The sequence below is a fragment of the Lemur catta genome, chromosome 1 (assembly GCF_020740605.2).
Source record: "Lemur catta isolate mLemCat1 chromosome 1, mLemCat1.pri, whole genome shotgun sequence".
Classification (NCBI taxonomy): domain Eukaryota; kingdom Metazoa; phylum Chordata; class Mammalia; order Primates; family Lemuridae; genus Lemur; species Lemur catta.
In genome coordinates, this window is record NC_059128.1 from 163,524,884 (window position 1) to 163,538,548 (window position 13,665).

The 13,665-nt window shown below is 36.7% G+C and overlaps 1 protein-coding gene across 4 annotated transcripts in view; it reads left to right on the forward strand.

Annotated features, from left to right (window-relative positions):
• Positions 1-13,665, forward strand: part of ANKRD28 (ankyrin repeat domain 28) — a 176,619-nt gene that overhangs the window by 123,488 nt on the left and 39,466 nt on the right. For all 4 annotated transcript variants that reach the window (XM_045538353.1, XM_045538334.1, XM_045538343.1 and 1 more), the window contains exons 7-8: positions 4,011-4,153; positions 7,481-7,693. In XM_045538353.1, the coding sequence (XP_045394309.1) occupies positions 4,011-4,153; positions 7,481-7,693 (356 nt within the window). The remainder of the gene's footprint in view (positions 1-4,010; positions 4,154-7,480; positions 7,694-13,665) is intronic.

The window sequence follows — 13,665 nt, forward strand, 5'->3', positions numbered from 1 at the left end:
TAGTAGCAGTGATTGGGAGGAGACGTCCAAGGAGAATGTTTCCACATAAAGAAGGAAATCTCATGAACAAAGAGGTAAAAATGGGAAAGGGAGAAAGCACTATATAATCTAATCTGGTAAAAAGTAAAGAGTCATAAAGGAGAATTGTGGTTCTCTCACCTTCTGGATATAGGGCTCCCTTTCTGGCCTCTTCGTGGGGTTGGGTGGGGCCTGAGACTAGTCCTGGCTAAGTGAATTGAAAGCAACATCACTTCCGAGTCAGAGCATTTAATTACTTATATAAGACTCTGCAGTCTGTTCTTCCTTGCAAAGTGATGGCCCACACTCAAGATAATGTGAGCAGCATGAGCCCAGGTTCTTGAGTGACTGAGCAGAGCCCTCTTGTTCACCAGTTACAGTGTGAGTGGGAAATAGAAATGTTCATTGTTTAAGCCATTGAGATTTGGGAGTTGATTGTTAACCACAGCACGGTATACCCTAGCCTATCCTGATTATTACAAGGGTGAGTAGCAAACAAAGTGGTTAAGGAGATCTAGTAGAAATAATAAAGAAAAAGGTTTTCAGCTGCATGTTTACAGACCTAACATTCTTAAGAAACAGGTCCAAGTCACTCCCAGATTTACAAGTTAGAAGATTCCAATAAGGTGAGAAATATAAACTGATGTCTTATATAGGCATACTTCAAAAATATTGTGGGTTTAATTCTAGATCACCACAATAAAGTGAATTTCGCAATAAAGTGAGTCACACAAAATTTTTGGGTTTCCCGGTACATATAAATATTTATACTATACAGAAGTCTATTAAGTGTTCAATAGCAATATGTCTAAAAAACAATGTGCACATCTTAATTAAAAAATACTTTATTGCTAAAAAGTACTAATGATCATCTGAACGTTCAACAAGTCTAATCTTTTTGCTGGTAGAGGGTCTTGCCTCAATGTGGATGGCCACTGACTTATCAGGGTGGTGGCTGCTGAATCTTAGATGGCTGTAGCAATTTCTTAAAATAAGACAACAGTGAAGTTTGCTGCATTAATTGGCTCTCCTTTCACAGATGGTTTCTCTGCAGTGTGCAATTGCTATTGATAGCATTTTACCCACAGTAGAACATCTTTCAGAATCGAAATCAGTCCTCTCAGACCCTGCCATTGCTTTATCGACTAAGTTTATGTAATAGTCTAAATCCCTTGCTGTCATTTCAACAGCGTTCACAGCATGTTCACCAGGAGTACATTCTGTCTCAGAACACCACTTTCCTTGCTCATGCAACCAAAGCAACTCCTCATCCATGAAAGCTTTATGAAATTGCAGCAATTCTGACACATCTTAAAGTTATACTTCTAATTCTAGTTGTCTTGCTCTTTCCACCACATCTGCAGTTACTTCCTTCACTAAAGTCTTAGAACCACTCAAAATCATCCATAATAGTTGGAATCAACTTCCAAATTCCTGTTAATATTGATCTTTTGCCTCCTCCCATGAATCATGAGTATTCTTACTGACATCTAGAATGGTGAATCCTTTCCAAAAGATTTTTAATTTACTTGGCCTAGCTCCATCAGAGGAATCACTATCTATGTCAGCAATAGCCTTATGAAATATATTGCTTAAATAATAAGACTTGAAAGTTAATATTGCTTCTTGATCCATAGGCTTCAGAATGAATGTTTTGTTGGCAGGCATGAAAACAACATTAATCTGTTCATCTCCATCAGCGCCCTTGGATGACCAGGTGCATTGTCAATGAGCAGAAATATTTTGAAAAGAATCTTTTATTCTGAGCAGTAAGTCTCAGCAGTGGGCTTAAAATGTTCAGTAAACCATGCTGTAAACAGATGTGCTGTCATCCAGGCTTTGTTGCATCTTAGAATACTGGCAGAGTAAATTCAGCATGATTCTTAAGGGCTCTAGGATTTTCAGAATGGTAAATGAGCATTGGCTTCAACCTAAAGTCACCAGTTGCATTACCCCTAACAAGAGAGTCTGCCTGTTCTTTGAAGCCAGGCATTGACTTCTACTCTCTAGTTATGAAAGTCCTAGGCCAGGCGCGGTAGCTCACGCCTGTAATCCTAGCACTCTGGGAGGCCGAGGCAGGAGGATCACTCGAGGTCAGGAGTTCCAGACCAGCTCTGAGCAAGAGTGAGACCCCGTCTCTACCAAAAATAGAAAGAAATGATCTGGACAGCTAAAATTATATATATAGAAAAAAATTAGCCGGGCATGGTGGCGCATGCCTGTAGTCCCAGCTACTCGGGAGGCTGAGGCAGAAGGATTGCTTGAGCCCAGGAGTTTGAGGTTGCTGTGAGCTTGACGCCATGGCACTCTAGCCTGGGCAACAGAGCAAGACTCTTGTCTCAAAAAAAAAGAAAAAAAGAAAGTCTTGGACGGCATCTTCTTCCAATAGAAGGCTATTTTGTCTACATTGAAAATCTATTGTTTAGTGTAGCCACCTTCATCAATGATCTTAGATCTTCCGGACAACTTGCTGTAGCTTCTACATCAGCACTTGCTGCTTCACCTTGCACTTTTGTGAAAACAGCTTTTTTTCTTAAATCTCATGAAGGAACCTCTCCTAGCTTCCAACTTTTGTTCTGCAGCCTCATTAACTCTCTTAGGCTTTATAGAATTGAAGAGAGTTAGGGCCTTGCTGTGAATTAGGTTTTGGCTTAAGGGAATATTGCGTCTGGTTTGACCTTAAACCCAGACCACTCAAACTTTCTCAGCAATAAGGCTCTTTCGCTTTCTTATCATGCATATGTTCACTAGAGCAGCACTTTTAATTCTCCTCAAGAACTTTTCCTTTGAATTCACAACTTGGAGAACTATGTTTTCCTCACTAAACTTTGTAAACTTTCCTCACTAAATAATTGTTTCTAGCTTTTGATTTAATGTTAGAGACATGCAACTTTTTTTCACTTGAACACTTCAAGGCCACTGTAGGGTTATTAACTGGCCTAATTTCAATATTGTTCTCAGTGAATAGGAAGGCCCAAGAGGAGAGAGACTGATAGGGGGAACAGAGCAGTAATAACACCCAACATTTATTAAGTTCACCATCTCATATGGGTGTTATTCATTGTGCCTCAAAATAATTATAATAGTAACATCAAAGATCACTGATCACAGATCACCAGAGCACATACAATAATAATGAAAAGGTTTGATATTGTAAGAATTACCAAAATGTGAGACAGAAACACAAAGTGAGTACATGCTGATGGAAGAATAGTGCCAATAGACTTGCTCAACACAGGGCTGCCACAAACCTTCAGTTTATGTTTAAAAAAACAAAAACCATGCAATATCTGTGAAGCACAACAAAACAAAGTATGCCTGAATTAGACATAAAAAGCTAACTTCAGAACTTAAGAATGTTAAATGTTAAAGAACTTAAAATAACCTTGGAGGAAAAACCCAAAAAGATCTAGGCAAAAGGAGTATTACAGATTGCAAGCTTATCACTGAAAAAAAATAATCAAATATATTACAGTTGTCCCTTGGTATCCTCAGGGGGATTGGTTTTAGGACCCCTAATCCCCCAATACCAAAATCTGCAGATGCTCAAGTCCCTTATATAAAATTGTGTATTATTTGCATATAAGCAATGTACATCCTCCCATATACTTTAAAATATCTCTAGATTACTTATAATACTTAATATGATGTAAATAGTTAATATACTACATTTTAAATTTGTAATTTTTTTAATTGTTTTTATTTTCTTTTTCAAATATTTTCAATCTGCTGTTGGTCAAATCTTCAGATGTGGAACCAGTGCATACAGAGGGCCAACTTTATCTTTAATATTAATTATTTCTACCAACATTTATCAAAATTATCCAGAATTCTTGTTTTCCTTCTGTCCTTTCTCAAGTTATAATGTGATTTATTGGTGACTTGTGCATCATCTAGTTAATTTGCATTTTTAAATTTCTTTAAAGATTTTCTGTATTTAATATTTTTCATATGCTCATTTCTTAATTTTTTCTTCAAAAACACGTTTTTAGGTCACATTGAAGTAGTGAAATTACTCGTGGCACACGGAGCTGAAGTGACATGCAAGGATAAGAAGTCTTATACACCTCTTCATGCGGCAGCCTCTAGTGGAATGATCAGCGTAGTCAAGTACCTTTTAGATCTTGGAGTTGATGTAGGTGTATAGATTGAACAGTATAAAATAATGAAGCATTTCATGTAATTCTGTTGTTGGCAGAAGTTATTTCAGGTTTAAAAGATGATTTACACAATGATTTTTGTGTTTTTTAACTGGATATCTATAGTCCTTTACTTATTCTCTAATGTACTGATTAATGATCAAGACATATATAATCAAATTATATTGAGGTAAAATAACTTTCAAGGGTGAATGATTAATTGCCATTTTTCCTTCTCCATCACATTCCAGGCCCTGTAGTTCCATTTCACCTGAGGGAACCAGCAGATCAGATACACGTGGATTAGACAGCCAGGTTATTGTTGTTTGCCTAGTTAGTCTAATATTCTCTTTAAATGACTGTAGCAGTTCACATTACAAGAGATTGGCAAGAGCTAGGCAGGAAAACAAGGCTTTTTGTCTACCAAGTATAAGTGTTCCTTACCATAAAATTCTCTTTGGTTAAAAAGAAATGTTGGCCGGGCGCGGTCGCTCACGCCTGTAATCCTAGCACTCTGGGAGGCCGAGGCAGGTGGATCGCTCGAGGTCAGGAGTTCGAGACCAGCCTGAGCAAGAGTGAGACCCCGTCTCTACTAAAAATAGAAATAAATTATCTGGCCAACTAAAAATATATATAGAAAAAATTAGCCGGGCATGGTGGCACATGCCTGTAGTCCCAGCTACTTGGGAGGCTGAGGCAGTAGGATTGCTTAAGCCCAGGAGTTTGACGCCACGGCACTCACTCTAGCCCGGGCAACAGAGTGAGACTCTGTCTCAAAAAGAAAAAAAGAAAGAAAGAAATGCTACTTTATCTGGATATATTTGATTTCTAAATTGAGATAGCTAAGAATACCTGGAGCTTTCACAGGACATTCCTTAAACACATGTACTTTACTCCCACTCTTTGTATATTGACTCTTATTTTAGGTACAGTTCTAACAAACTCATTGGTTCTTCAAAACAGCAAATTAGAAGAGAGTGGGTAAGGTTCTGCTAGAAATAAATAGCTGCAAAAAAACTAAGAAAAGTAGGTTATAGCCTAGTTGGACACAGAATACATGACAAAACTATAGAGGTGGACAGGCTCTTGGTTTAAGAACCATGTGAAACACTGTGCCTAAAACAAGCTAGCAATTATTGAACATGTGGGGTTCACAAGAAGTTACAAAAATCCATGCACATTGTTATGTAGGATTTTGTAGAGTTCAAAACAGATAAAAGTTTCATTTCAACTCTACAATTCCTGTATCTGTTTCAACAAAAGTAACATAATACCTTGAAAAACCCCTGATCTAAATAAATGAGGCAATCTTGTTTCTGATCACTTACTGAAGTTCATTCTAGTGCAATTCTTAAGACTTATTTTATTGACAGTAAAATAACATTTGTAAACTCTAGTGACAGTATATTCTTTGAAATAAGTGATCATTCTTAACAGTCTTTTAATGACATGTGGCCTCCAATTGTGTGGTTTTTTTAGTTTCCTGGGGATCTCATAGCAAATTGCCACCAACTGGGCAGTTTGTGGGACTTAAAACAACAGAAATTTAATCTCTTAAAGTTCTGTAGTATGGAAGTTCTCAAGGTGTCATCTAGGTTGGTTCCTTCTGGAAGCTCTGAGACAATCTATTCCCATGTCTCTCTTCTAGCTTCTGGTGACAAAATCTAGGTACTTTGATTAAAGTTAAGTGTTACTACTTTCAGATGTCTGTTACCAGTGATGGCAGAAAAGAAAATGTTAAAGTTGTGATACGTTGGGGCCAACTATGAGGTTATGGGGCAGAGTCTCTACACAAGTCTTATGACCAACTACAAGTTGTGGGTGAGGGGTTCTCAAAGCTACTTTCAGGTTTGATAATTCATTGGAAGGACTCACTAAGCGCTATATACGCACAATTACAGTTTATTGCAGGGAAAAGATACAAATTAAAATCAGCCAAGGGAAGAGAGACATGTAGGGTAGAGTCTGGGAATGTTCTAAAGGTGAAGTTCCCTTTGTTCCCTTTTCATGGATTCAGGACACATTACTCTCCTAGCATCAATGTGTGATAATATGCACAATGTATTTCTAACTAGGAATGGTCACCTGAGCTTCAATGTTAGTTTTATTGGGCTTCCACTACATAGACATGATTGATTGATTGCCCATGTGGTTCATTAGTCTCCAAATACACTGATACCTCATGACCCAAAACCCCTGCCCTGTATCACATAGTTGGTTTATATCTGGCATGGTCAGCCCCCATCCTAAACAAGGACACTTCTATCAGGTATAACATAGATTACCTCTCTGAAGCCAAGGGCAAAGTCCAGACCTCTCTTTGGATCATAATTCTTTTTTTTTTTTTTTTTTTTTTTCTTTTGAGGCAGCGTCTCACTCTGTCACCCTGGATAGAGTGCCATGGCATCAGCCTAGCTCACAGCAACCTCAAACTCCTGGGCTCAAGCGATCCTCCTGCCTCAGCCTCCCAAGTAGATGGGACTACAGGCATGTGCCACCATGCCTGGCTAATTTCTTTCTATTTTTAGTAGAGACAGGGTCTCACTCTTGCTAAGGCTGGTCTCAGACTCCTGACCTCAAGCAGTCCTCCCACCTCGGCCTCCCTGAGTGTTAGGATTACAGGCATGAGCTACCACGCCTAGCCGAATCATATTCTTTACTGCAGAGAAATCATGTAATCTTTAAAGTATTCCTTGTTTTATTTATTAGAAAGAAAAAGAAAAAACCTGAGTTGCATGAATTATTTCTCATTCTTGAGCACATTCTTTTGCCTTGTGATAAAATGCCAGCATATGAAGCTGGAACATACTTACATCCCAAGTTTGAAGCAAAAATGAATTAAATAAGTAGAACATGCCCTTCATTTTTAAATCCTGATCTGTACTTCATTACTAACTTAGTGTTGTCATTGCAAAGTGAAAAGACTGAAAATATGCATGCTATTGAATATACCTCGGAATCTTCAGTCTGTGTTTATTTTTATGAGTCTTAGAATTAATTCTACAGTAAATCCCTAATGTAAAATACATTAGTTTACATTTTCTTAAAATATTTCTTTTGGTATTATTCAGTTTTGTCATGAGGTAGACATTGTATATGTGAATTATATTCCCTAAATGTACAAAATCTATTTAGCTCCAAAATGCCTGTTAATGTTCATTTTTTTTAAATGAACTTCAGAATTATAAGCCTCAACTGTGTATTTATCCCTGTTACTGTTTCTCATTTTAATAATTTGATTGCAACCACAAGATTGCTTAAAATAGCTGGCAACGATGATAATTAGTGAGACTTTAACATTCACCGTTTTTTCCTTCCAATAGATGAATGAACCAAATGCTTATGGAAATACACCTCTTCATGTAGCCTGCTATAATGGACAAGACGTTGTAGTGAATGAACTTATAGACTGTGGTGCTATTGTAAATCAAAAGAACGAAAAAGGATTTACTCCTTTGCACTTTGCTGCTGCATCAACACATGGAGCATTATGTTTAGAGCTTCTAGTTGGCAATGGGGCCGATGTCAATATGAAGGTATGAAACAAAATCAGAATCCATACTTTATTTAGGATTTTACTATTTAAAAGAATATCAGTAGTGAATACTCTTTAGCAATAAAAAGGAACTACTAATTAACTCAAGAACATGGCTGAATCCTAAAAATATGCTGAGTAAAAGCCTCACACAGAAGTATGGATGCTATTTCCATTTATATAAGGTTCTAGAACAGATGAAATTCTACTTGTGTAGGGTTCCAGAATCTATAGTTGAGAAAAATAAGAGCAGCGGTTGCCTCTGGGAGGAGGGATCAACTGAGAAAGAGGCATGAGGAAACTTTATGGGGCAATGGTAATGTTTTGTATTAGGTTATTAAGTATGAAATGTCCGATTTCCTTTAGTACTAAGTTTGACAGTTGATAACTGTGACATTTCACTTTGACACTTGTTTTATTTGTATTGTGAAGGTACATTCTTATTTCAAACACACAGTTTGGCTTGTGATTATCTGTCAAATTTTTTTAAGAGCAATTTTTGTGAAACCATACATAAGTCAAAAGTTCATGTTATTTTCAAATATGAGTTCCATTGTGGCATCAATGCAGCACAGACAGCTCGAAATAACAATGAAGTGTTTGGGAAGGATGTGGCTAATGAATGCACAGTATGTAGTTGGTTTGATAAGTTCCATTCTGGTGATTTTAATCTCAAAAATGAGCCATGTGGGCAACTTGAGACCAAGGTGGAAAATGATGAGCTGAAAGCTACAGTGGAAGTGATTCCATATCAACCTGTGCGTGAATTAGCGGCAAGGTTTGACGTTACTATTCCAACAATATTGGACCATTTGAAACAAATCAGCAAGATAAAGAACCTGGATAGATGGGTTCCGCATGAATTAAACAAGCACCAGAAGAGAAATTGTCTCCAAGCTTGACTTTCTTTGCTGTTATAAAAGCAAACCATTTCTACCCTGTATTGTTACGTGTGATGAAAAATGGATTTTGACAGTCTCAAGTGCTCGGCACAACGGTTGGATAAAGATGAACTGCCAAAATAGCCCAAAACCAAATATTCATCCAGAAAAGCTAATAGTGTCTGTTTGGTGGTCCAGTGCTAGTGTTATCCACTACAGCTTCGTGAAACCTGGTCAGTTGGTTGCAGTGGATGTCTACTGCAACCAGTTGGACGAAATGATGAGGATGTTTGTGATGAAGCAGCTGAGACTGGTCAATAGAGACAGGCCAGTCCTCTTGCAAGACAGCACTCGACCACATGTCACACAAACAATGCTGCTTAAACTATAGCAGCTGGACTTGGAAACGCTGTCATCCAGCGTATTCACCAAACCTTCACCAACTGACTACCACTTCTTCCAGGCTTTGGACCACTTCTTGCAAGGAGAAATACCCAATTTTCAACAAGCTGTGGAAAATGCGTTTCGTGATTTCATCACCACTCACTCTCTAGGCTTCTTCGCTGCTGGAATAAATAAGCTACCATTAAGATAGCAAAACTGTGTCGAGAGTTTAGGTGCATACTTTGATTAATTGTGCTGTTTCTTGTTTGAGATATAATAAACTAAAATTTTAATTCAAACTCTGACATTTCATATTTAATGACCTAATATTTTGGCAGGCTTTATATTATGTAGATAAGCATTTGTCAAAATTCATAAAGGACTACATTTAAGATTGATGGCCAGATGTGGTGGCTCACACCTGTAATCCCAACACTTTGCAAGGCAGATATGGGCTTGAGCCCAGGAGTTGGAGACCAGCCTTGGCAACATAGTGAGACCCTGTCTATACAAAAAACTTTTTAAAATTAGCCAGATATGGTGGTGTATGTCCTAGCTACTGGGGAGGCTAAGGTGGGATGATTGCTTGACCCTGGGGAGTTGGAGGCTACAGTGAGCTATCATGGTGCTACTGCACTGCCTGGGCAACAGAGCAAGACCCTGTCTTAAAAAAAGAATTTTTTTTTTTTTTTTTTTTTTTTTTGCCGAGTTGCCCAGGCTGGTATTCAACTCCTCACCTCAAGCAATCCTCTTGCCTCAGTCTCCCAGAATGCTAGGATTACAGGTATGATCCACCTCACCAGACCTCAAAATCTCAATTGCTTATGCTTTCTCACAGAATTATGCAGTAAAAGCATACTATTTTAGCTCCAGAATTCTCATGTATTTCTAAAATCCAAATGCTTACTCCTGAAAGTGTGACCAAAAAGCAACTATTCCTTATGTATAACTCACTGATATCGTGTTTTTTCCTAAAATTTCAAAAAAGACTTGCAGAGTAAACACCTGTATATATACCACCTAGATTCTGCCACTAGTATTTTACCATTGGTTGTTTACCGTATATCCATCCATCCATCCACCCACTCAGTTGCCCAATTATTTGATGCTTTTTTATTAGCTGGACACCAGTGATTGGATTGATGCTTTTTAAAGTTAGTCACAGACATCACTACATGTCACATCTAAACACTTCAGTACGCATACCATTAAAGACAGCACCAAATAAACTGAAAGATATATAACAGCTAATGATATAGGTAAGCCTTCATCATTTTTATGATACTTAATATTTAACACACAAAGATGATTTTAACTACAGCCATTTTATTATAAACAGGTCTCATAGAGACTGAAAAAATTTGGTTGTGAACTTTGCTTTTGAAGAATGTTGAGATAAATTCAAAATTCTTATTTTTTTAATTTTAATTTTATTTTTATTCTTTATTTTTTGAGACAGAGTCTTACTCTTTTGACCTGGCTAGAATGCAGTGGCATCAACATAGCATAGAGATTAGGCTTCCTATTTTATACACTGCCATTTAAGCATAAATATTTAATACAATTTGGTGATAATGAGTCACTTGATTCATGTCACTGTGATTATATTTTCAGTCTATCTTTCAAGAATCACTCCTGTAAGAGGCTCACTTAAAGTAAAATGCTCAGACCAATAAATGGTCCTATTTGAAGTTACCTCCTTAATTTGTAAAATTCATTGGTAGATTTCATACATAACAAGGGAAACTTTTAACAAAGGGGTTAAGATACATTTAAGTACATTTGAAGGCAACAGCTTATGATGTTGGTTTCAAAACAGATTTCATGAAAGTTGCCTTAATCTCCCCTAAGGTTATATGACATCTCATTTATATGCAGTTGTCCAATTATTTTATTGCCAAGTTCTACTGAAACATGTTTCCCATGCTGATGACTTCTAAGGTCCCTTCCAGCTCTGAAATTACACAAAAATTGTTAATTGTGTTTTCAAACAACAAGACTGTGTGCTCATGCATTCCCAACACATGTATTTCCTATATTTATCAAACGGGTATTTATTATTTGGTTGATTGACTAAGGGGCCTAAGTCCTTGACACTTGCCCTATGTTATAAAAATTTAAATTTGCTAACCTTCATGTTCTCCTTCTCAAATTATCTCTTTGTTTGTCCCTGCTTAATCTTTTCCTCCTATCACATTCCCCCTTTTTGTTTTTTCTGGCTTTGATTAACTTACAGATGACTAGGAATTGGAATGTGAATTTAAGTTTGTAATAATTCAATTTCTAAGATTTTAAATTAGTTATCCTACAGAATGGTAGAGTTAAAATTAATAGGGTTTAAAAGGCAGTATAGGTCTGGTTTAATATGAGTCTTATTAATTGATTTCTTCATTTACATGCACACGTTTTCCCACTCACACTGTTCTTTTAGAATAGATTTTGGTCAGCTAAGCAAATACACTAAATATTTGATTTAAAATTTAAGGCTAATTATTGTGAATTGTGAGCCTTATTACTGGTTTTGGTCACCTGTGAAACCAACTCTTAGAATTTTTGTTGGTTTTTCTATTTTCTTGTTTAAAACTCTTAGTTTGATTCTAAAATGATTTGAGGTGATTGAAAAAAAAAATTTACACAGTGTTTCTCCAGTTCAGAGAAAAATAAATGTGCCTTCCCCCTTCCTAACATGTCTTAAGGCAAACTTTTCAGTTGTTAATCTCAATCTTTTCCTTTTGTATATCTAGAATACATTTTATGATTAGTAAAGTAAAAATGTTAATACAGTTCCACCTGTTGGATTATAATAAAGGATACTATCGGGGCACAGTAGCACAAGCCCAGTCTCAGCTACTCAGGAAGCTGAGGTGGGAGGATCTCTTGAGCTCAGGAATTAAAGGGCAGCCTGGGCAACATAGCAAGACTTTATCTCAGAAAAGAGAAGAAATTATCACTCGTTAGTTATGAGGCCTGATTAAATTACTTAACTCCAGGGCCTAAGTTTCCTCATCCTCAAAACAACATTAATGGTATCCATCTCATAGGGTTGTGAGGATTAAATGACTAATATTTATGAAGTGTTTTAAACTGTACCTGAAACATAGTGCTAAATATATAAATGTTAACTGTAGTTATATCTTCCAAATTTCATCATTTTATGAATTCAAATTGGCGGGGGAGAATTGGTGGGAACAAGGTCTCAGTCTGTCATCCAGGCTAGAAAGCAGTGGTGACGTCATAGTTCACTTCAACCTCAAACTCCTGGGTTCAAACAATCCTCCTGCCTTAGCCTCCCGACTAGCTAGGACTACAGTTGCATACCACCATGCCCAGCTAATTTTTCTATTTTTGTAGAGATGAGGTCTCCCTCTTGTTCAGGCTGGTCTTGAACTCCTGGCCTCAAGTGATCCTCCAGCCTCGACCTCCCAAAGTGGTAGGATTACAGGCATGAGCCACTGCACTTGGCCTCAAATTTTCATTACAAGTTTCTCTTTGTTTTGTTTTTTTGTCTGTAAAAAATGACTATAGGCAAAAGATTAACATTAAAAATCAGGATTTGTCATATAGGGAACATTTGGAAAACATGAAAACAGAATCTTTTTGTTAAAAATGCTTTTGTGCTTTTTGTTTTGTTTTATTTTTCTGGTTGAAAGAATAACAACTAGCATATTAAAAAACAATGATTAAAATTAAAATGATATAACAAGTACTGGTATGTTACATGAGTGTTTTACACAAAAAGTTTATTGTATTTACTCTGTACAACAGAGACCTATGAGGTGTAGATGAAATAATCTTCATTTTCTGTTGAGGAAATGAAGGCACAGAGAAGTTAGGCAACTTGTCCAAAATCTTTCCTGGACAAAACTGAGAATCCGCACTCAGATTATTCTGACTCCAGAGCCCACACACGCATGCATTCTGTCTCTCTTCCCTTCCTTTCTTACAGGGTCTCCAAAAAATTGGAAATTCTTCAAGATTACTTGCCAGTTGTATAGTTTGTTTGTTTGAAAAAAATCATATAAAATTATGGAAACAAATACCTAAGTAGGTATTTATGATACTGCTCTAGTACTCCAATATCATAATGGCTTAAGGATTTCTTAAGGATATCTGCATTGTATAGTGTTAGTACAGACTTAGAAAAATTGTCACATTTCAGTGTTAGTACAGACACAGAAGGCATGCTGAATGTTGCTGTGACATTAGGAGCTCCAAAACAGTTTCTTTCCTTTGCATTGGTCACACGTATGTTTTGATTAACTAAAAGATTTTAAGGAAGAAAAGACATTACCTAACCCAGAAGAAAACATAGCACCTAATTCAGGAGTTGTTTTTCTTCATATTTGGAACTCTTTTAGAATTTCTATATGGAATACACACATGTCCAGCCAATCTGATTTATTATTTTAAGAGATTTGAGAAAATAGCTAACAATATTTATAAATAATTATAGATAATATACACAGTTTTTTTAATGAACTGTAGTGGCTGATGTTTATTCTGATACTCACTTTTCCTTGGTTGAGGAGGGATTCAGGGTTTCTTAAAACATTGAAGCAATGTGAAATTTTGAGTCTTAAATTTGGGAAGCACATCCTGACTATATCACTCCTGATTTATAAACTGCGGGCATAGAGTTTTTTTATATTTGTGCTTTATGATACACATTCTAAAAAAATTAGTTCATAATTTTAAACAACTCTTTTAC